Genomic DNA, 22,195 nt, shown 5'->3' on the forward strand with positions numbered 1-22,195 from the left:
TTCTCTTACTTATATATATATTTGTATTAATTAACTTAAACTGTCTAAGCTTCAATTCTCTTTCTTCCTTTTAAGGTTCGCTAGAGTGGGTCCCATTTCCAGCCTCTTTGTCGCTTCCTAAGCTTCGTTGGAGAGTGATATCGAGGGCCTCTTATGGGTCCGACTCCTTGCTTAAAGGTCGATGCCTTTTGCCTTTCCTTAAGGTCCGCTAGAGTTTTTCCTGGGTGAAGGTTGGAATGGGCCCCCACTCCAAGCTTCGACTCTCTCTCCTTCCAGCCTTAAACTTCCCTTAAACTGGGACCCACTTCCAGGCTTTACAAGTATTGAAGCCTCGCCAGCTGAGTAGCATCGTTGAGACCCTTCCTTTTGAAACTTCGATCTAAAACTTGTTGAAGCTTCGCTAGCTTTAATTATTTGAGACTTCTAAAAGATTTTCCCAAGCAAAGGGTCGACATTCTTTTTTTTCATAATTGTCTTTTCCTGAGCCCCTACCCATTAGACATATCTTTTCTTATTTAAGAACACTTAGCTTTATAAAGCTTGCTTTATTATATATATATATATAATTTAACGATTTCTCAATATAATTTATATATTGATATGAATCTTTGTGTTTCTTGATTCTTCTTTTGACAGTTGAAAGGAAGAGGGGAGGCAGTTTTACCTTCTTTTACCTCTCTTTGTATAAGTACTTGCGTTAGTTGGATTATATGCTCATGTCCTCCAAGCTCAATAGCAAAGTATTCTTTGCGATGATATTAAACTTTGAACTGTATTTTATTTTATCTTTGCTCATGTCTGGGTCTTAAAATCTTTGTTACTCGGGAGGATTGTTACTTCCTTTATCTTTTTAGATAAATAAATTTTATGTGCGCGCCGCTTCCCAATAGGAAACGCTTATCTTATCATCCAATGAATGAATAAGACGTAAAACTGATGTGGGTGGAGTAATTTCTTCGTTATCCCTTCACCAATATCACTTCCCGATGAGAAGTGTTGACCTTGTCCAATGAACAAAAAGATGAATAAAATATCACTTCTCGATGAGAAGGATGAGAAGTGTCTACCTTTTTATCCGATGAATAAAAAGATGAATAAATTTTTATTAGTGTTCAGCCGTGCCCAGTTTTGGCTTGTTACACTTCGGGACTCACATTTTGTGAGACCCTCACTCTACTCTCATTCAATAGATGGGAAAAAATAAAAAAAAATTGAGTGCTAGCTAAGCTTAGCTTAAACGTTCATTTTGTATTTCTTTATCTATCTTTTTCTTGTGAGAGGTATCTATCCTTATGGGTGAGGGAGATGAAAATTGTTTTAAATGTTAGCTATGGATTGCTTTGTAGCTTTTATCCTTTTTGAATTTTTCACTCATACATATTAGGTATGTCTTAGCGTTTAGGCACTTGGTTTGTCTTTCTTGCCTATACAAGCACTTGGCTTTTTATAATCTGTGTCAGAAGTTGGTTAGGAATTCTTTCTTCCATCTCAGCACTTAGACTTCTGGAATTTTCATTTGGATTACCCTTCTAACTTGTCTCAGAGCCAAAATACACTTACAACAATTTGTTGACCAATTATTTTGGAAAAGAAGATGATATTAATGATAAGGTTGGGATACATGATCAGACCAACAAACATAGCAATAGTTGAAGTAAAATGACATGGAAATACTTAAAAATAAAGTAATAACTCTTGACGTAGCTTAATCAAGATGCTTTAGAGAAGGGGGAAGGATGATTCTCAAAGGAGGGGGACTGGGACCCATACTAACTTAGAGTCTTGTCATTTGTCTTATTCATGGACCATGTATACATGGCTCTCAGGCTCTCCTGGATCATCATCCTCCTCTACCACCTTCCTTTGCCATGCAAAGGTCTTCTATGCCTGCTTAGCTCCCGGGACTAAGTGCTCAAGCTTCCCCTCATCCAATGCCCTCTTGATCTCCCACTTTAGTTGTCTACATGCATTAGTATCATGTACGTGGTCCTCATGGAATTCACAATATTGATTCATGTTCTTCTTCCCAGACTTGAAGGCCATTGGTGAGGGAGGTTTGAAAGTAGCACACACTGTCTCAGTGTTCAAAATTTCTCTAGGGCATTTAATTAAGTTAATAATTGATGCATCTTTGATGTATGGTCCAAACCTTTTCTTCCGACGCTCATCCAGACGATCCTCTCGACGTTCCTCTCGTCTTTGGTCATGTCGACTCCACTCTTCACTAGCCAATCCTCCCCCAGATTTATCTTTCTTTGTGACACCTCTCACTAGTGAGGCAGTCTCTTTGGAGTGAATGAAGTCGAATGCCTTATCAATAGCTTCTTGAAATGTCAATGGGATTCTCTTGCTTAGTTCATCCTGGAGTTCGCCAGGGAGCATTGCCAAGGTGAAACCTGAGACTTGTTGGCTTTCAGGGAGACCCGATATCTTCTGGCATTCCTTGGTGTATCTTGTGATAAAATTCCTTAGTGACTCGCTTTCTCTCTGTTTAATTAGGTGAGCTTTCAAGTGACTTCTCTGACGCTTCTTCTGTTGGACAAACTGAGCTATGAACTTCTGCTTTAAATCATCATAGTCTTTGATGCTCTTCTCAGGAAGCTTGGTGAACCACTCTAAGGCATAACCTTGTAAGGTGTCTGGGAATAAGTGGCATGCCACGGGCTCCACCCACTTTTCAATTAGTACCGCCTGACCATAGATTGCGAGATTATCTTCTGGGTCCCTAGTACCATCGTAAGTGCCAACGATAGTGGGGACCTTTTGCCCGTTTGGGAAGGCATAGTTTGCCACCCAATCACAAAACCTTGACTTTGTTGCAAACTTTGGCACTGTGGCCACCCTTGCTTACTCATCAGCCCCTTCCCCCGCTGCAATTTTTAGCATTTTTAACAACTCTTTTGTCGGGTTGACTGGTTCAGGAGCAGGTTCGACTGGCCTTTGCTTTTTCATCTCGTCCACCAACAACTTCATTATGGAAAGTGATGGGAGATGTGTCAGGTGGGGGTGTTGAAAACAAAGATACATAGGGAGATATAGAAGGTGAAGGTGTGGAGAAAAATGGTCTCACACTAACACTACCAGACCCAAGGCTAGATGCCAAGCTTACCTTGGGTGGCAACCTAGATCCACCACCAGAAACAACATTAGTTGCATTTGTTATCACCTCACTAGATCCAGAACCATAATTTGGATATTCTTCACCAAAGATATCTTGAACATTAGAGATCTCAGAAGTTTCCAAATTGATTACTGGAGATTCTTCTCCATCAACACCCTTCCCCAACCCAGAAGATATAATTTTAGAAATAGGGGTGAATTCTTTAGCCATCTAAGAAACAAACAAGAAATAAACAAGAAAAAAGATGATTTTTTCTTTGTAAGAACACAAAAAACCATCAGTGATAAGTAAATTCACGAATGGCACCAATGTTTGAGCATGAAAAGTAGAGCTCAATCAAATAAAGGATTTAACCAAGAAAATCATCATGAACTCCTACAAAGTAGTGCAAACCTAATAAATTCTTGGCGAATCTAAGGTGTATGATGATTTTCCCATAGAGATGTATCGATATATGGAGGATATTAAACGTAATATGATGATTGATTGATGATGATGAATAGATACTGTAGATATGCAGAGAATGTTGTATATAAATGTGTGATGAGTTGGTTATGAATAGAATGTAGAATCCATCCACTCTGATGATTATGAGGCCTATTTATAGGCAGTCAAATTAGGGTAACCTCGTGATTTGGGCTTGTAAAAAATGGGCCTTGGTATTAAAGTCCAACATGAGTTCAAAGAATAGAATATTCTAGAGGCTTCACTAAGATTGAAGGCTTGTCAGTCTTCTAGTGTGACAACATGGCACCTCGTCTAGGTGTTAGTCTTCCGGTCTTCCCTTAAGCCTTAACGCTTTGCTGGTGTTCCTTTCTCAACCCTTTAAGCTTCGCTGAAGGTTAGGCTAGGACCTACTCCAAGCCTCGTGGGTCTAGCTTTAAGCTTTCTTGGCTTCCACTCTAAGGTTGGAAGCCTTTCCTTCCTTACTTGTCTAGCCTTCTAACCTTGGAAGCTTTTCCTTCCTTACTTGTCTAGCCTTCTAAGCTTGGAAGCCTTTCCTTCTTTACTTGTCTAGCCTTCTAACCTTGGAAACCTTTCCTTCCTTACTTGTCTAGCCTTCCAACCTTGGAAGCCTTTCCTTCCTTACTTGTCTAGCATTCCAACCTTGGAAGCCTTTCCTTTCTTACTTGTCTAGCCTTCCACTCTAAGGTTGAAAGTCTTTCCTTCCTTACTTGTCTAGCCTTCTAAGCTTGGAAGCCTTTCCTTCCTTACTTGTCTAGCCTTCCAACCTTGGAAGCCTTTCCTTCCTTACTTGTCTAGCCTTCCACTCTAAAGTTGGAACTATGCCTTTCTTTACTTTAAAGCCATGTATATAAATTTATGGTTTTATGATCTCACCATAATCATCAATATACATGTTATATTTTGTGAACTCCCAACGTAAATTATTGTTGTTTGATATGTTGAATTATTTGGTGTTGTTATATGTTGTTTCAGTTGTTATTTATTCTTTTAGATTGACCTGATTGATCATAATTATTGTGTTTGACATTTATAAGATAGCTAATCATCTATGGGTATTTTTTTGTACTAGAGGGCAATTGCCACTATATCTTTAAATGTCTAGAAGGTCAATTCTCTTAATGAACCTCTAGGAATAGATACCTAGATAAGTCTAAGTAAATTGTTCTAGTCGTAAATTGAAGGTTGTTACACGCTGACACTGTTCCATTCGTTCATCTTACACCTCGCATCACTATTCGAATTTTGCATATCAGATACCGTTTTTTTTTATTTGTATTTCTTGATTTTTCCGGAGTTTTTATTTCTTTTATGTTCTCAACTAATGTATTAGAAACTTTTATATATTTTCACGTCACAAACTTTTGGGCATTACTCTCACATTCATTTTGAATTTTTTTACCCTTAGTTTTTTTTCTCTTTCTATATTTTTTATTTTTGACTTTATTGGGCAAACAAACCTATATGTTTCATATCGAATATTTTACGGCGTGACAGTGGTATTGTTCTTAAATACATATAAATTGGATACGACAAACATTGTAATAAAACATATTTATGATATAGTGTTTTTGTTGTTGTCTTTGATTTTTAAGTGATTGTTAATTTTTTTTCCTAAACTTTTTTTTAACCGAATATGAAACCACATCAACAACAAACGCAAACACGATAACTGAAATCCCGCAATGCGAGATATACATTTCCTAGTTAATCAATAAAAATAAAAGTTTTCAATGTTAAAATTTTTTATTTAAAATTAAATAAAATCTATGACCTATGAACCCACCGTCTCACCGTCACTAACTCAACGGGCACCCCAATACGCGGGTAACATTCTAGTTAAATTAAAATAAAAACCATGGATGTCTAAATTGTAATTCGTAAATAGTAAATAGGGTACTCCGTACTCCATCCTCTACAATTTATCTTTCTTTCTCGGTGCTCTGTATACGTAACGAGAATCTTCCCTCTCCCCTTTTCTCATCCTTTCCTACTCTCTCATCAATTCCTCTATTGTAAAATAATAATAAAAAAAATTCCTCTATCTTTGTATACAACCAAGAATTCTTTTTTTTACCTTTCTCCTCGATCCTCCGTTGTTAATTCATTAGGCCCCCAATCAACTCAAGTTAAAGGTTAGTGTATACATATATCATCTCCTTCAAATTATCTTATATTTGATTTCTTCATAATAATAATAATGATTGCAATTTCTGCTTCTTTTTATATCTCTTATATATATATGTGTGTGTGTGCGCGCGCTTTTAAATTCTTTAGCATATTCTGCTTCAGGTGTTATATATATATATATATGTCTGTGTGTATGTTGCGATATACTTGTTTCATGAATGGAGTAATTTTTTACTGTATTACATTTGTATCTGCAGTAACTAGTAGTTAATAAATACCGACTTTATGGTTTCGAAATAGAGGTCATAGGTTCAATCCTCATCCCATGCAAAGGTTGGAGGGCCTTTTCTACCATTTAGGTAGAAACTGGAAGCAGCCTCTCTACTTAGGTAGAGGTAAGGTCTGCCTACATCTTAACCTCCCCCATACACCGTCGAGGTATTGGGGCTCAAAACCCGCGGAAGAGGGCACTGAGCAGTTACTTACTTACTTTTTATTTCACTATCACCATTGTCACAACGATAATTCGTTCTCTGTTATAAGATGTTCCTTTTCATATTTTCTAAGTCTAGGAAATGACCTCTTGAAACTTTTTTCCCATAGGCTGAACAGGGATCCGTATCGGTTTACGTTTTATTTACGTCCACCATCCGGTTCAATAATATTAATCTTGAGCTAAACAACATATGAAATTGGGCTACTATGTTGTTATTACTCTAGTTCGTTTGGGTAAGTTGTTATACAAATTTTCATCACTTATACACTCGCTTGTGATACCATACATACGGGTTATTATCTGTGGATTCAATAATTTTTTAACAACACTTCTATATCACTTCATACATTGGGAACGGAGGAAATGATGAAAATATAAAGTGACCCGTTACATACATAGAATGCCCATATGATGTTTGATTCGATATAATAAATTGAATTAGAGTTTGGTTGTATTGTATCCCGTAGATTAAAACTCATAGGGGGTGTTTGGCCTAGCTTTTATAAAATGGCTTATGCTTATAAAATATAAGTAGCTTATGGCTTTTTTGCTTTAAGTTTATAAGTTTTTTTGTAGTGTTTGGATTAGCTTATGGCTTTTGAAAGGAAAATGAAGGGAAATAAGCTAAAAAGCTTGGCAAATATGGCTTCTCAAAAATGGCTTATATAAGCCAATAAGTCTAAGCAAATAAGCCCATACAAACACTAAAAAGTAACTTATTTTACTTTCATAAGCAAAAATGCCATGAAAATAAGCTAACCCAAACACCCCCACTATACTAATAGAAGGTAGATTTGGTTTCTTTTTGTTCCTTCTGTACTTTATTCTAAAATGAAAAAAACCAACATCTGCATTTGTTAAAGATCAGTTCCCCTTCACTGAATATTTCTACAACACCCCACAACCTGTTTTCAGCAGCAAGTTATTTGAAGAAGACATGTGCTGCTAAAGGTTGTTTCAAGCAGCTCAAAACCGTCTTGTATGAGCTTGAAGAATGATTGGCATTTGAGTGGCCATAGTCAATAGTTCACTGAGCTACAAGATGAAGTGATTAAGCAAGCGAAGATTGTTGCAATGACTTGCACTTAGTAGCTTTGAAAAGAAAAGATTTCTTACCATTGGGATTTAAATATGCTAATCCGTTAATGCAAGCGAGTTCCCATATGGAAATATAATTCATTATATGTTCTATATTATATGATATTAATATAAAAGCCTTCTTGTGTTTATGTCAAAGTTTTAGTAAATAGCCACCTTGAATTATTAATTCTACACTTATTCACCACATTGAACAATTCAATGAAGCAGTAAGGGTTCTCAATTCTCAATGTTCTAAGGCAACATGCTGGTAAACAGCAAGTCTTGCATATGAAAACAAATTTCGGATGAATGGACGATCAATTGATCACCCAATTCTACCGTTTTTGTTAACCACTACATCAAAAGTAGTGTTAATGGTATTTGCTGCAACGCGCGGGTACCATGCTAGTATCGTAAGTAGAGATAAAAAATATATAAAAAAAACCCTATATTTTAATAAGATCAAGATGGTTTAGTGATGGGGATGTTTGGTACAATAAAATAGAAATGAGAGAAAGAGAATAAGAAAGACCTTTCTTGTTTGGTTGCATCGGAGAATGAAGTCGGGAATAGAGAAGTGAGAATCGTTTAGGGTGCGTTTGGTTGTGGAAAACAACCCTTGTTTTCCATTTTTGATTTCCTAGAAAATATGGAAAAAAAAATAGAAAACGCATCTCTAATCATAGTTTTCAAAGAATATTTTTCAAAAAAATAGAAAACAATATTTTTCACTTTTCAATTGAAAACATTTTTTCCTTGTTTTCTGTTTTCCATTTTCATTTTCCATCCCCCCACCCCCCACCCCCACCCTTCCTCTCACATCCCTAACATATTTTTTAATTTTCTAAATAGAACACGTTTTCAAAATTTTTATTTGTTTTCTATAAAATAAAAACCCTTCTCATTTTCTAAAAAATTAAAAATGAAAAACCACTAAAACGTTTTCTACAATCAAATAGAGCCTTACATTCTCTCCATTATCTACACATAATGAAAATAAAATTTATTTTTATTTTAATGATGTTATACTTAATTTTAGTTTATTGATTTAAAACTTGTATTTCTTTTACATCTATTCTCACATAATCCATTGTTTTTAATAAATAAATATCTACCAATAAACTAAAACAGAATTATAGCATTCTTTTATCGACATGTGGTGCTGTATTAAAGCGACAAGTGTCCATTTAAACATATTCATTAAAAACAACTATTTAATAAATTATTTATTTTAATCTAATTTATTTGTATTTAAACTAAGATATCTATAACTTAAATTATCTATTATTTTACTAATAAAAAATATATTAAATATATACAATTATTAATATATTGAACTTAGTATTTGTAATGAATGTTGTGTTCTAGTAATTTTCTTCCTAATCAAATTCTAAATTAAACTCTATAAAAATAACTTAAGTAACTTTTAATAAACCCTAAATATAATTTTTATACTTTAAACTTTTGAGCTTCCATTCAAGAACAACAACAACTGTAGTCAATTCCTGAGCGGGGTGATATGTCGCAAAGTATACATGTTTCCCTCATACAATTTGGACGTTTTAGACACGTTTGATAGCTGTTTATACATGTTTTGTGGGGCTTTATGGTATTTGCTAGTGATTTCAGGTCTAAGGTAGGTATTTCACTTACAAATGGTAGAAAAAGACTTAGGAATGGTCCATATGCACTAACGGATGAAGTGAGGTCAAGAACGAAGCTGAAATGGCGAATCCTGGACAATCTCGTGGCGTGAGGTGTTAATCTTGTGGCGCGAGCCAATGAAGAGCGATGCTAGCTAGGGTCCTAGCGGCGCGAGTTTTGATGTTCGTTGATCAGAATTGCTCAAAAATGCTCCTAGCGGCGCGAGGAAAGGTTCTAGCGGCGCGAGATCGAACTGACATCACTATTTTCTCTCTCTTGGGGTATAAATACCATCCACCACTCCACCCTAACCCTAATCTTGGATACACACTTTATTTCCAGCCTTATTTCTAAGGTTTTCAAGGGTTTTTCACTACCCCAACATCATTTGAAGACTTCAAGATTATTCTTGGCTATTGTTACTTATTATAGCTCGATTGTAACATTGATTTGGATTATTACTTCATATTTGGTACATTATGTCTTCCTTTTTATTTCAATCTTTAGCTCTTAACATTATGAGTAGCTAAATCTTTATACATCTATGAAGATGAAGTGAAACAATTAGTTATGGTTGCATAATATTTTGAATTTAAGTTGGTTTTACTTAACATTTTGTCAAGATCTTAATGAAGTGATTTCTTCTACTTAAATTTGTGTTCTTCGATAGTGGTACTAGTTAAATGCAAGTATTATTTTAGTTGTTTGTCTATGAATAACTTTTGCTAGGTTATGGTATGATAGTAAAGAATACAAGTCTAATAGAAATTATTTTGTTAAGTGGATTTAACGGTAGGTGGTACCACGTTTCTTTCACAAAGATAAAATTGTTATTTAAATAATCAAACAAACTAGTTAGTTCAAGGAATTGTAATAGGGTTGGTGGTACCATTTGTTGCAAGGAATTGAGTTGATTAGGTGATTTAGTCGATTTTACAAAAGTAGTGCACCCGTTTGTGTTGTTGTCTTGTCACGATTATTATCACCAACATTAATGAGCTTAACCTATATGCAACCTAGACTTTTTGTGTAGCGGATTCGACATAGATGGCTTTTTAATTATTGTTTACACTAAAACCATTTTCGATTAATTCCTTAGAATTACTAACTTGCTTTAATTTCATAAAACTAACTTTTCTAAACGCAAAGTGACAACTCGGTCACAAACCAAACCTTATATTGATTTACATTTTTGCAACCTTAAGTGCAATATTCAATCCTTATGTTCGATCATGGTCTTTCCAGTTAACTATATTACATACGAACAGGTACACTGTCCGTAAGTGTGTTGTAGTCAGTTAGCGGTAGGTCTTGTTACAAATTATTAAACTAGATTTCACACATCACGGGGTTTGGGGGAGGTGAGCTGTAGACAGTCTTATTTCTACCCAAAGGTAGAGAGACTGCTTCCATAAGGACCTCTGGCCATCAAGATGTAAAAGCCGTCAAAGGGTAAAGTGTTTATACCTGTCTGTCGCGAACATGATAAGACGATATACCTGTCCGCTGGGTATGACTACCTTGAGAGTAGAGAAGAGTAGCAAACGTACGACCTAACAATACTTTAGCACAGTACATAAACTCTAGCAACTATTGAACGTATATAGCAGCATAAAATGTATGAACATAATACGACAAATTGTCAAGGTAAAAGATTCTGTTTCCCAACTTTTCACAATTATTATTTAAAGTTGGATTTTTTTTGTTTCATTAAATATTATCATCTTATCATTCGAATTAATTAGTGACATTATTACAAACAAAATGGTTTTGTTTTTTTCTTTATCATCATACAATTCAACTAAAAATAAACTTATTTGAAAAAAAATACAGGATCCGGTAACATGATTTATGATGAATTATGTGATAGTGAATATATTAAACATTTCATAATATTAAAATTTAGATTTGTTATATGCTTTCAAGCTTTGTTTTTCCCGATTATATGTTATAACTTTTGTTATCACTGGTAAGACATGATAGTTAGTGTTGGAACCTTAGCTATCATGATATGAGAGGATATTATTCCAGAAGCAATTGATCATTTTATTTGTTTACTCATAAATGAAATAATAAATATAAATATTATGAATTAATCCATGCATGACACACTGGATCTTAATCTTAATATATACTATAAGACAGTTGAACTAATGATTTATTGACCAATCAAATCGCTTAATTTTATCAAATTGACTTTCGCTTATGTCATCATTTAATTTAATTATAAATTAAAAATTATAATAATCATTATCGAAATATATTATTATATTATATTTGTAAAAAAATTCTCATTAATTTACATTTTTTTATTTTCTAATCAACAATTTATATTTTTTACCCTTGAATATCTAATTTATATTTATTTTTAGCTATCAACTTGAGAAACTTTTTTTTTATAAAAATAATCATTTAAATTTACATTTTTTTGTTATCCATCAATAATTTACACTTTTTATCTGAATATTTAATTTATATTTATTTTTAGCTATCAACTTGAGAAGTTTTTTTTTTATAAAAATAATCATTTAAATTTACATTTTTTTGTTATCCATCAATAATTTACACTTTTTATCTGAATATTTAATTTATATTTATTTTTAGCTATCAATTTGAGAAATTTAAAAAAAAAACAAATTAATCATTTAGATTTATGTTGTTTTGTTATCCATCAATAATTTATACTTTTTAGCCCTGAATATTTAATATATATTTATTTTTAGCTATCAACTTGAGAAGATTTTTTAAAAAATTTTAATCATATAATTAATTTAAAAATATCTAACATATGAAATAATATCTACAACAAATTATTTCAAAAGTTAAAATACAATATATGTGTTCAATAATATAGAAATATATTCTTTTAAAATTTTTTTTACTTGTACTTTTTACATTTAAATTTATTTATTTAATAATTTATCTTATCTATAAAATGTTATACGGAGTAAACAATATATGTAATCACATCTCCCGATTTTTTTAAAATTTCTAATTTTGACTTTTCTTAACTTTTGATTATATAAAAATAAATATAGATTTACACATATAAATATCAATATCGACTACATGATTAAAGATAAATATTACTTATAAGAAAATATTATAAATTGATACATGTAAATGTCGTACATTTGTATCCAATACAATATTGATAATGTCGTCCAATTTAATAATATATTAGATTACATTTTTATAAATTATAAATATTAATATTTAATATAAACATAATATGAACTTTAGATATTTATCCCAAACACAATAACAGATAACGAAATACAACATCCTTATCTTAAACACAATAAAAATCTCAGAACATGAGACGATCAACAAAGCACGGTTTACAACAGATTGTTACTGAATACTAAATCTAAATTAATGTGAACTCCATTCAAGATTCATTTTATCTCTCAATAAAAAAGTTACAAAATTTTCTCTCTTTTTATATATTAGTTTTGCATATTAATGTTTAAAGTTACAATTACCACTCAAATCATGAACCCTAATTGTTATCAAAGAATATGAAAAAAATATTAATTGTTATCTAATTATCATAGGACAGGTGATTGAAAATAAATTTATTCGTGTTATGAGCCCACATCATGATTAAAGACATATACTTGGTATGTTTATATTTTAATTCTTATTTATCATATATAATAATATCATATTATGAGTACAACTGGTTTCAAAAAGTTCTATAATAAAGGAGTTATTGTACCATGTGTCTTGTGTAATGACTATGACAAATAATTTTATCTCAGCTAATAATGACAGTGACAAACCTGTGATTATTGTACCACAATTTGTAAAGTATAACACTTGAATCGTATATCATCAAAATTATAAACTTTTATGACTTAAATGTATGAATATCTAATATTAATAATATCGTAAGCCCCGTATCCAGTATTGGACACAGCCTGCTAGACATGGTCACAAGGCTCTAAAATCTATCTAGTATATAGTATGTAAATAAAATAAATAACCATCCTCCACCAAGTTAATGAGTTATTGACGTGGCGGTCCTGATTCATAATCGGAACTACCGTTAGAACATTTTGCAAATCAATCTTTAGCAACGCCACCCCGGAGACATCTCAAAATGGCGTCACGCATCGGACAACTTTCCAAAAATATCAAAGAACTTCGTCTCCTCTTTTGCCAAACTTCACCTGCCAGCTCCTCCACTAGGTATTAATCTAATTAATCAATAATCATCATTTCATTTCCGTAATCTCAATTTTTTTAGGGTTTCTAGTTTATTTCCGCCCCAAATCAAATCTATCCTTGATAATTATAATTTATTACAACAGATCATTTGTTGAAAAGAATTACAAGGAGCTGAAGAAAGCAAACCCTAAGCTGCCGATTCTTATCCGCGAATGCAGCGGCACCGAACCTCAGCTTTGGGCACGATACGGTTCGATTATATTCGATACCTTTTTCGTTATTATTATTGCATTATTGGTATATAATTAGTACTTTAGTATCAACTGAAATGATATATTGATATAAGTTTGATGTGCCTATTACTTAAGTTGTAAAGTTAGGATTTAGTTTCACCTTCTTATAGGTTTAGGTTTTTAGTTACGTAGGTTTTTAAGCTGCCGCGTTTTTGATGCTTATGTCACTCGGTTTAGCGTGATTGAACTTAAACGGGATACTAAGAGAAGTTAGATATAAAGCTGACTTGCTGAACTATTGTTGGTGGAGTTTACGTTGAGGTTTTGTAAAACTTTTAGTCTCGTTTAAGTGAGTGTAACTGAGTAAGAACTTGGTAGGTTGTGTGCGTGCGATGGAAATGTTGTGTATGAGTGAACATCTTTAATTTGCTGATGTAGTAATAAGAACTTGTAGTGGGATTTTTAAAAGGTAAAACACCCATTGGGGATGGATGACGTGTGTCGACGTACTTTGTACGTTTGCTATCGGAGCTTTTTGCACTTGCGTTTGTTTTGACTGCTTATGAAGTGCAAGCGAATGATGCATACACAACAAAGTGTACATGCTGGACTATAATATGAGATTGACTTTAATAAAGGAGATAGGGATTGCTGAAAGTGTCTCAAGTATCTCTGATCTTTGACTAGAAGGTTGTTAAACACACTTGGAAATTTTGAAATCGCTAAACTATGATTTACCACACCACATTTTCTGATGCTACCATAGTTGATGTAAATGTGGGTTGTTGCTGCTCGATACAGATTTCTTGTAGCTTTATCAGATGATTCCAGTAGCTCAGTAAATACTAATCAGATGTATATTATGTATATGGGTCACGGAAGGAGCTTATTGAGTTATTTCACGACCATTATATTGGAGCATGAATTTTAGTATTATCCCATTCAAGTACTTAAACAAGTCTACAACACTTTGTTCTCCTGTGTTGGTGTAAAAAACTTTAAGGTTGCTCCATTTAACCCTTGCTAATTAGGTATCCTTATAAAATGGTTGTCTTCCTATAAATCTAATGTACAGGCCTATAATGGCTTAAAATCGCCATGAGTATTTTTATAGAGCTACTCTAGTGACCCAAACGTATTTAACGAAATGATCTAGGTCCTCATTTTGCGTGAAGTCTTTAGCAACTAATTCTTTAAAGGTCATTGTTGTACTGTCTAGTTTAAAGCTCTTTTTAAGGTACTCTTCTGGATCCCACGAGGCTCACGTTTTCTAGGAGTTTTGCTAACTTTCAAGTACAAGTTATGATTGCCCATGATGGAATTTATTGCATCCGCTATTGCTAACTTTTAAAGAGCCGCATCTGTAGACGTCAATGCTTTCAAGAAAGTATAAGGATTATCATTGACATCAATCCAGAAAATGACATGCCTCCTACCCTCCTCGCTTTGTTTTGTAAGTAATAAATTGGATCCCTAGTTCGTGTCCTTTTCTAGCTCTTCTACTCTGTTGTGCTTCATTAGTTAGGGTAAATGATCCATTCAAAGATTTTACAAAGACGGCGTCTTTAAAGTTTAAACGGATGAAAATAATCTAAGACAGAGGCGAAGACGATGAGAAAAGACAAGATATTTTTCAAAGAATTTTCTCTCCTTATTTCTTTCCTTCTTTATTTTACCATCTAGTAACCAAGACATGGAAGACCTTATTTCTTTCCTTCTTTATATTGAGAGGTTTCCTCTCCTTTTTTGAGAGGCATCTGCCTTGTATTACAACAAAACCGTCCACCTTTCATTTTCATTTCAGAATGAAAAAAAAAAAGAAAACAGAGGAACCTCCTTCGAAATCGTTCTTTCCTTCTTTCCAATTCCTTTTCTAATCACCACACAAGTACACAAAAAAAGAATGGGAGGTTGTTCTCAATGTTGTACGTCATTAGCATTTGTACCAACATGGGATCATGGGTCCTTTCATTCATGCATGGGACTATAATGGTTTTGTACAAACCAACCATGTCATGCATGAAATTAGGAATGGTGCTATAACCACTCACCACATTACTTTTCTTTTGATGGACTTTTGTTAGACATGGCTATTTGACACATAGACCATGTCATGGATAGCTTCATTTGATTTTTTTTATCTTTCCCATTATTCGAGTGTGACAAAGAGCTTCACTGATCAGTAGAGGTTTCTTTACGAGACAAATCAGAAGTATTCAAAGCTACACAGAATTTTGACTTCTTTTCAAAACCTATCTTCAATGAATTTCTTGTACCTCTTGGTTTTATGATTGCACTTGGATTCTTGTTTATTCTTGTAGTTATTGGCTATCCGAGTCCAACAAACGTGCCTCTTCCTGGTTTATGTGGACCTGTATTGTGTATGTGATATTGTGATCCACGACTAGTAGGGCATCTCCCATAGTTCGGTGGGTAAAACAGATTGCTTCAACTTAAAGTTGGTGGATTGGCCCACCCAGCCAAAAGAAAACACATAATTTGCATACCAAATGTACCACCTGATACTGTTTAGGCTCTCAAGGAAACTCGGTTAATGCAAGCCCAGCTCCACACTAATTTTCAAATAACTAAATCAGATATATGATGTGTCTGAAGTAGTTTTTGGATAATAGAGAAGTAAGCTTCATGATAAAGATAGTATTTGAGCGAATATCCTTACTATTGTACTTGCACTTCATATCAAAGCAACTAATGACTCGAAAGAGGAAGATTTCCAAAAGAACCTTGTGCTTGCAAAGCACAAGTATTTTTGTTCAAAATGTGGTATCTCGTAATAAGTTATAGTCTATAACCCCGGTCATCGGTGGCTGGTTACATATGTTCCCTACTGTCTTCTAAGCTCAAGGAGTCGACCATAATTGTAGGATTACCTCACTATATTGGTATTATATCATCTAGTCATTCACATAAACATTTTTCTTCCTTTTCTACCTGGAAAAGGTTCCGAGTTAGAATCGCTTATCTGCACATTGTCATCCATTACAAATTTTAGGTTTGTCCATGCTGAATGGCTATGGATATCTGACAAACTGTTATTAATGTGTTAATTATCATTGAATGTTGCATCAGTTTGGTTTAATCCTTGTATTTTACATAGCTCTTGATTGGTGTACAGACATGGGCGTTGAGAGAGGTATTCGCTTGGAAGGGATGTCAGAGGCCCAAATCTCTAAGGCATTGGAGGACCTTGCAAAGGGAGGGGCTAAATCCTAAACTATATATCACAAGAATTATTGTTTCTTTAAAATGAATAACCCCGATCGTCGGGTAGCATTATGAAGTTGGTGTTTCTCCTGATTGTAGCAACCTCTTTGATTTTGTAACATGATATGAATGATGGGAATTGAACACTGTGATTCTATGAAATCTGCATCACTCAATGCCTTTCCGGCAAATTGTCTAATGACCTGTGTTTGTGCGTGAAAGTTCTAGTCCCTTTGAGGATTGCGGGCATTCAGCTTGCGAATTTGTGGCACTGTAGTATGGCAGGTTACTGGTTTATGTACTCATTTTTATGTGTGGTTGTTTCAGGCACTTGCTATTCTGCTTTTTGATATATATTTGATACAAATCAACTACAAACAGTAGTATGTATTTGTGATCAATTAACCTAAAAGATACATGTTTCCAAGGCAACAAGGAGTCTTCGGCAAGTTATTTTTCTACTTGGTCCTTCCCATATTCAAGATAGTTATTTTCTGAATGGAATAGACGTACAAATTACACCGTGTCTATCTTCTATCCTTCTGACTCAATAACACCGTGCCTTTGGTCATCTTCAAATTACTTGATATATAATTACTTGATAATTGATGGATAAACTTTAAGTAATTTGATTGTTTACTGTATTTCTTATCTTAATACATATTTACATGATTCAATTCTTTTGTTTGACTTGCTATTAATCTATATCTATACTCCCTTATAAAAAGAATAACATTAAGCATATTTTTTTCTCAAAATACCCTTGCCTTATCTTTGAAATTTCAAAATTACCTTTCCACAAAAACAAAAAACCCACACATCCTAGAAACACATATTCACAAACAAAAGTATACATCCTAAAAAACACATAACCAAGTCGTCGCCGTCGCCGTAGATGGTTATATCCACGAATCGCCACATTTAACGACCGCTTTTTAACGGGTTCTGCTACAACGCGCGGGCACCAAACTAGTTTCTTTAAATAGAGTTCTCTTAAAAATCTCTGTCTTCCAAGTATTTGAACAAATTATTTTTACCATACCCGGTTAGTTTACCCTTCCTTTTTTGGATTTTACTAGACATCAAAATAATTTACATTAAAGTTACCGTAAATTAGGCGATAAGCAATTTTTTATTTTTTTATTTTCATTTTGGGTTTTGTTAAATGAAGTCTTAAGGCTTTCATTAAGCTGCAATAAATAGTTATACATTTATCATAAAATTTAAGGAGTGGATTTTAATATGAAAAAGTATAATTTTTTAATGCCCTCAGAGCTCATTTTACTTTCTTTCTTTTTTTTTTTTTTCATTTTTTTTTTTAAAATCTCTACGAACTTTATAAAGACTAACTCCCACTACCTCCCTACGAAAAGTATAAATTATGCAAGCACCAGTCCCCTTCTTCAGGCGTCATTTCATTCAGGCATTTCGTCGAACACTTTCGGTCTCTACTTCCAAACCCTATCTTTTCTGTACTCAGCCAACACATAATGAAAACAAACAGAATGGTTCAGAATCAACACCAGAGGAAGTACCAAAAAGCTTATGTGGGAGGATAGAGAAGCTGGCTAAAGGAGACCCAGTTGGGTTTGCATTTCAAAGCTGGATGGGCGATGGGTTTCCGGTTCATCGAGGCGATATTTTTCATGCCATTAATCGGTTGCGTAAAAAGAAGTTTAATAAACGTGCACTTGAGGTAATGCCTGCAACCTGTTTGTTGAAATGCCTGACTGAATGTTATGCTTGAATTGTTGTAGTTTTTTTTTTTTTGATCAATGTTTGTGAATTTATAACTTTAGTCATCTAAATTCGATTTTATCTATCCAATTTAGAATGCCTATATTGTGCGTACCCAATTTTTAAATATAAATTTTGTACATATGCAGTATCGGGGCGGAACAAATAAGATCAGGTTTATAAAACATGTAGACCTAGTGCATTTTAAAAAATCATAATATTTTATGAAATATTACAAATAAGCTGTTATGTGACAGTTATATAAGTTGCCACATGACATCTATGTAGTTTGATATGTTAACAAAAATTTATCACTGGATAATTGGATATATACAATTACAATAGATATGAGCATTTGTCTATATTTAATTGTATATAGCATGTTTCTTTAGAATGTAATATTGGGAATTCTTTAGGATGATATTATTAGTAGTTTAAGTGGAAGATTTCTAAAATAAGTAAAAATGGAACGAAAGATTATGCTCTCTCAAGATGGACTGACGTAGCTAATATGATTTTAGTGATTGAAATTTATGTGGCAAGGTCAACATTTCTCATTGCCGCATAAATTTGATAATTTTAATTTACTTTAATAACATCTCTATCCCTACCTGTATCTGGATTGTATACTTTATGAGAGTATAACTTTAAGTATTAATATTTCATACCCCTGCTGACGCGTATACAGTTTTCAAAGAAGTCCTATATAAAATCTAGCACTGAACTTGATGTTCTGAAATGGATTTGTTACTATTAAAAAAGAGTAATTGTAACTGCAAAATCATTGAAATATCACTTTCATATTGTGTATTGTGCTGTTTGCTGATAAGAATTTACATGAGTATTAAGGCCCTTTTTTGTTCTTTCCATGTTTATGAATTCTGAGCTTGAGTACCTTTAAATCTATTATAGGTGATGGAATGGGTGATTAGGGAAAGGCCCTACATGCCAAACCAACTAGATTACTCGTATCTCTTGGAATTCACTGCTAAACTTCATGGAATCTCACAAGGCGAGAAACTATTTTCTCATATCCCTTCTGAGTTTCAAGACGAGTTACTATACAACAATCTTGTAATTGCTTGCTTAGATAAAGGCATGATACGATTATCATTAGCTTACATGAAAAAAATGAGGGAACTTGGTCACTCCATCTCTTACATGGTTTTTAACCGATTAATAATCCTCCATTCTTCCCCTACCCGAAGGAAATCTATTCCCAAAATTCTTACTCAAATGAAAGCTGATAAGGTGCCCCGACATGTCTCCACTTACAACATTCTTTTGAAAATGGAAGCTGACCAACACAATATTGAAGGGCTTATGAAGGTGTTTGCTGACATGAACCGTGCAAATACCGAGCCAAATGAGATAACTTATTGTATTATTGCTACTGCACACGCCGTGGCCAGGTTAGACACTGCATGTGAGATGTATGTCGAAGCTATTGAGAAGTCAATGACCGGGAATAACTGGTCAACACTGGATATACTCATTATATTGTATGGGTACTTAAAAAAATCTAAGGATCTAGACAGAATTTGGAGATTTGTCCAAGAACAACCCCATGTTAAATCTAAAAGCTACGTGCTTGCAATCGAAGCTTTTGGCAAGATTGGAGATATAAGTCGAGCTGAAGATCTTTGGTCAGAATTGAAGTCAAAGGAAGAGTTGAAGTCAACCAATCATTTCAATTCTTTGATATCTGTATATTGCAGACATGGTCATGTTAGCAAAGCGACCGGGTTGTATAGGGAGATGGAGAAATATGGCTGCAAAGCTAATTCAATAACTTTCAGACATCTTGCCGTTGGTTGCTTGAAATCAGGGTTAAAGATGGAAGCTTTAAGGACATTAGAGTTGGGTATGGATCTTACAACAAGCATGAGTGTGAAAAGGTCATCTCCATGGTTAGAAACTACATATTCATTAGTCGATCTTTTTGCAGAAAGTGGTGATGTTGAGAATGTAGAGAAATTTTTTGATGAATTGAAGAAAGCGAACTATGCTAAGTACACTTTTGTTTACAATACCTTAATTAAGGGTTATGTGAAGGCAAAGATTTATGATCCAAATATTCTAAAACGCATGATTCTTGGAGGGGCTATGCCAGACTCTGAGACCTACAGTCTGTTGAAAGTCCTTGAACAGTTTCGGGGTTAAATTTTGTCTATGTATCCCTTTCTCACTTAGGGCACTTATCGCAGTTGTTTTAGGATGCCATAGTTTTCTCTCATAATCATTTGCACACAGCTCCAACATTACTGATAATTGCTTTTTCTATCGTCTTTGTTTGCCAATCATTTGATGCTTTCTTAGGCAATATATGATTTTGATTAGAAGCTGTGAATTGTAACTAAATGTTGTTTCAACGTTTATTAAGTGATTGATTTGTTTATAATGGAATAATTTATCCTCATTGCAATGCATTGAATCGGTTTCTCTTAGCGACACTTCTTTTAGGTGCAGTTTTCTCAAGGTTTTAGCTTTTTTATATTGACCACTCCCACTAATTTGTTATATACGCCTTAGGAATTGGAGCACACTTATTATTCAAGATATAGTAGTACATGGTGCTATCAATTATAAAGTTATTCCTGGAGTTGGATTCTATTCATCTTATCCTTAGGCTGCAATTTGTTGTACACTAGCATTAAAAATGATGCATGTGGTGTTCCAAAGAAATAGATGGTGCACCAGAGCGAATTAAGTTGTACTTTGAAATATTCAGTGACTTGGTTGGAGCTAGAATACAAAATTGGTTTCTTGTTCAATACAAGATCAATTCTAAGCTGATTTGCATGTTGCTGCCACTGCATTTGTTTGACTCGAGTGTCGGATGGCGTCACATTAAAGGTCGTATGTATTATTGCATCTTTAAAAATCTCTTCTATCATCTTTTATTTTGATATCTGGGCCTGATCATGTGGCATCTTGATTTTGGCAGGAAAAGGTGGAAGAATTAGGTATGGTTAGGCCTTCTTCAAAAGTGATCATCAAGTTTTCTTCTTATTTAAAGACATGGTTTGCTCTTGTCTGTTTATTTTTAAATAGTTGTAACATTAGCCCTTGCCCTTCTATGACAATTGATACACAACTAAAATTTGTCTGGTACATGACATGCTTTTATACTAAATTATGCAGGTATATTGGTGATTTTGAGTATGTTGATGACCGCACATCAAGGATTAGTAGGAGCTGAACAAAGCAAAACCAAGTAGCCAATTCTTCTGTGAGTGCAGTGGTAGCAAACCTCAACTAGGGGCTAGATGTGGTGCGAAAATCTTCGTAGGTATTGCATATATTGAACCAATGAGCTCTTGGTCTAGTGGTCCAAAAGATGTGGGAGGCTTTGCCTCTCTGGAGGTCCTGAATTCAAATCCAGACAATGGTGGTTAGTTATTATCTGGCGATAACTGACTGCTAACAACTAACATTTGTTGTTAAAATAAAAGGTATTACATATATGGAATATAATTGTAACATGAGTTTCATTAAAATGATTTATTGATATTATTTGCTTATCACCACAATTGAATAATATATTTGTGTCTGGAGAGTCAAGGAAAAGAGCAATTCGACTAGAATAAGGAAATGGTTCCTAGAGAAAGTTGCTTCAAAATCTGGAGTTTCAATTGCAGAGTAGACTATTAAGTAGGAAATAACTGCTTCAATCCGCACAAAGGAATAGATAGATTTGCTTTTAAATTCTTAGGCTTGGCATCAAAATTCAGTGATGCGTTTGGTTTCCCATTTCTTTGCTCTTGCCAGCTACACAGTCCATTAGGCCTCTTTGATTGATGTGTATGTCACCAAGTTTGGTGATTAAACTGAAAAGCAGCATTTGGAAATGTAGATACAAACTCATGGTTGACCTATGACAAGTGTTAG

The 22,195-nt window shown here is 33.9% G+C and overlaps 2 protein-coding genes and 1 long non-coding RNA gene across 3 annotated transcripts; all 3 read left to right on the forward strand.

Moving 5' to 3' along the window:
* Positions 1 to 12,930: 12,930 nt before the first annotated feature.
* LOC122603929 (NADH dehydrogenase [ubiquinone] 1 alpha subcomplex subunit 2) lies at positions 12,931 to 16,766 on the forward strand. Its single transcript, XM_043776786.1, has 3 exons — positions 12,931 to 13,130; positions 13,253 to 13,359; positions 16,479 to 16,766. Exons 1-3 carry the CDS (start codon positions 13,042 to 13,044, stop codon positions 16,574 to 16,576), a joined length of 294 nt encoding a protein of 97 aa, XP_043632721.1. The 5' UTR covers positions 12,931 to 13,041; the 3' UTR covers positions 16,577 to 16,766.
* Positions 16,767 to 17,918: 1,152 nt separating this feature from the next.
* Positions 17,919 to 20,713, forward strand: LOC122605602 (pentatricopeptide repeat-containing protein At1g07590, mitochondrial). The gene is made up of 2 exons (XM_043778562.1): positions 17,919 to 18,263; positions 19,217 to 20,713. Exons 1-2 carry the CDS (start codon positions 17,949 to 17,951, stop codon positions 20,465 to 20,467), a joined length of 1,566 nt encoding a protein of 521 aa, XP_043634497.1. The 5' UTR covers positions 17,919 to 17,948; the 3' UTR covers positions 20,468 to 20,713.
* A 453-nt stretch (positions 20,714 to 21,166) lies between these two features.
* LOC122606160 lies at positions 21,167 to 21,828 on the forward strand. The gene is made up of 2 exons (XR_006324823.1): positions 21,167 to 21,328; positions 21,449 to 21,828. It is a non-coding gene; the product is annotated as an uncharacterized LOC122606160 (long non-coding RNA).
* The last annotated feature ends 367 nt before the right edge of the window (positions 21,829 to 22,195 follow it).

The sequence above is a fragment of the Erigeron canadensis genome, chromosome 6 (genome assembly GCF_010389155.1).
Source record: "Erigeron canadensis isolate Cc75 chromosome 6, C_canadensis_v1, whole genome shotgun sequence".
Classification (NCBI taxonomy): Eukaryota; Viridiplantae; Streptophyta; class Magnoliopsida; order Asterales; family Asteraceae; genus Erigeron; species Erigeron canadensis.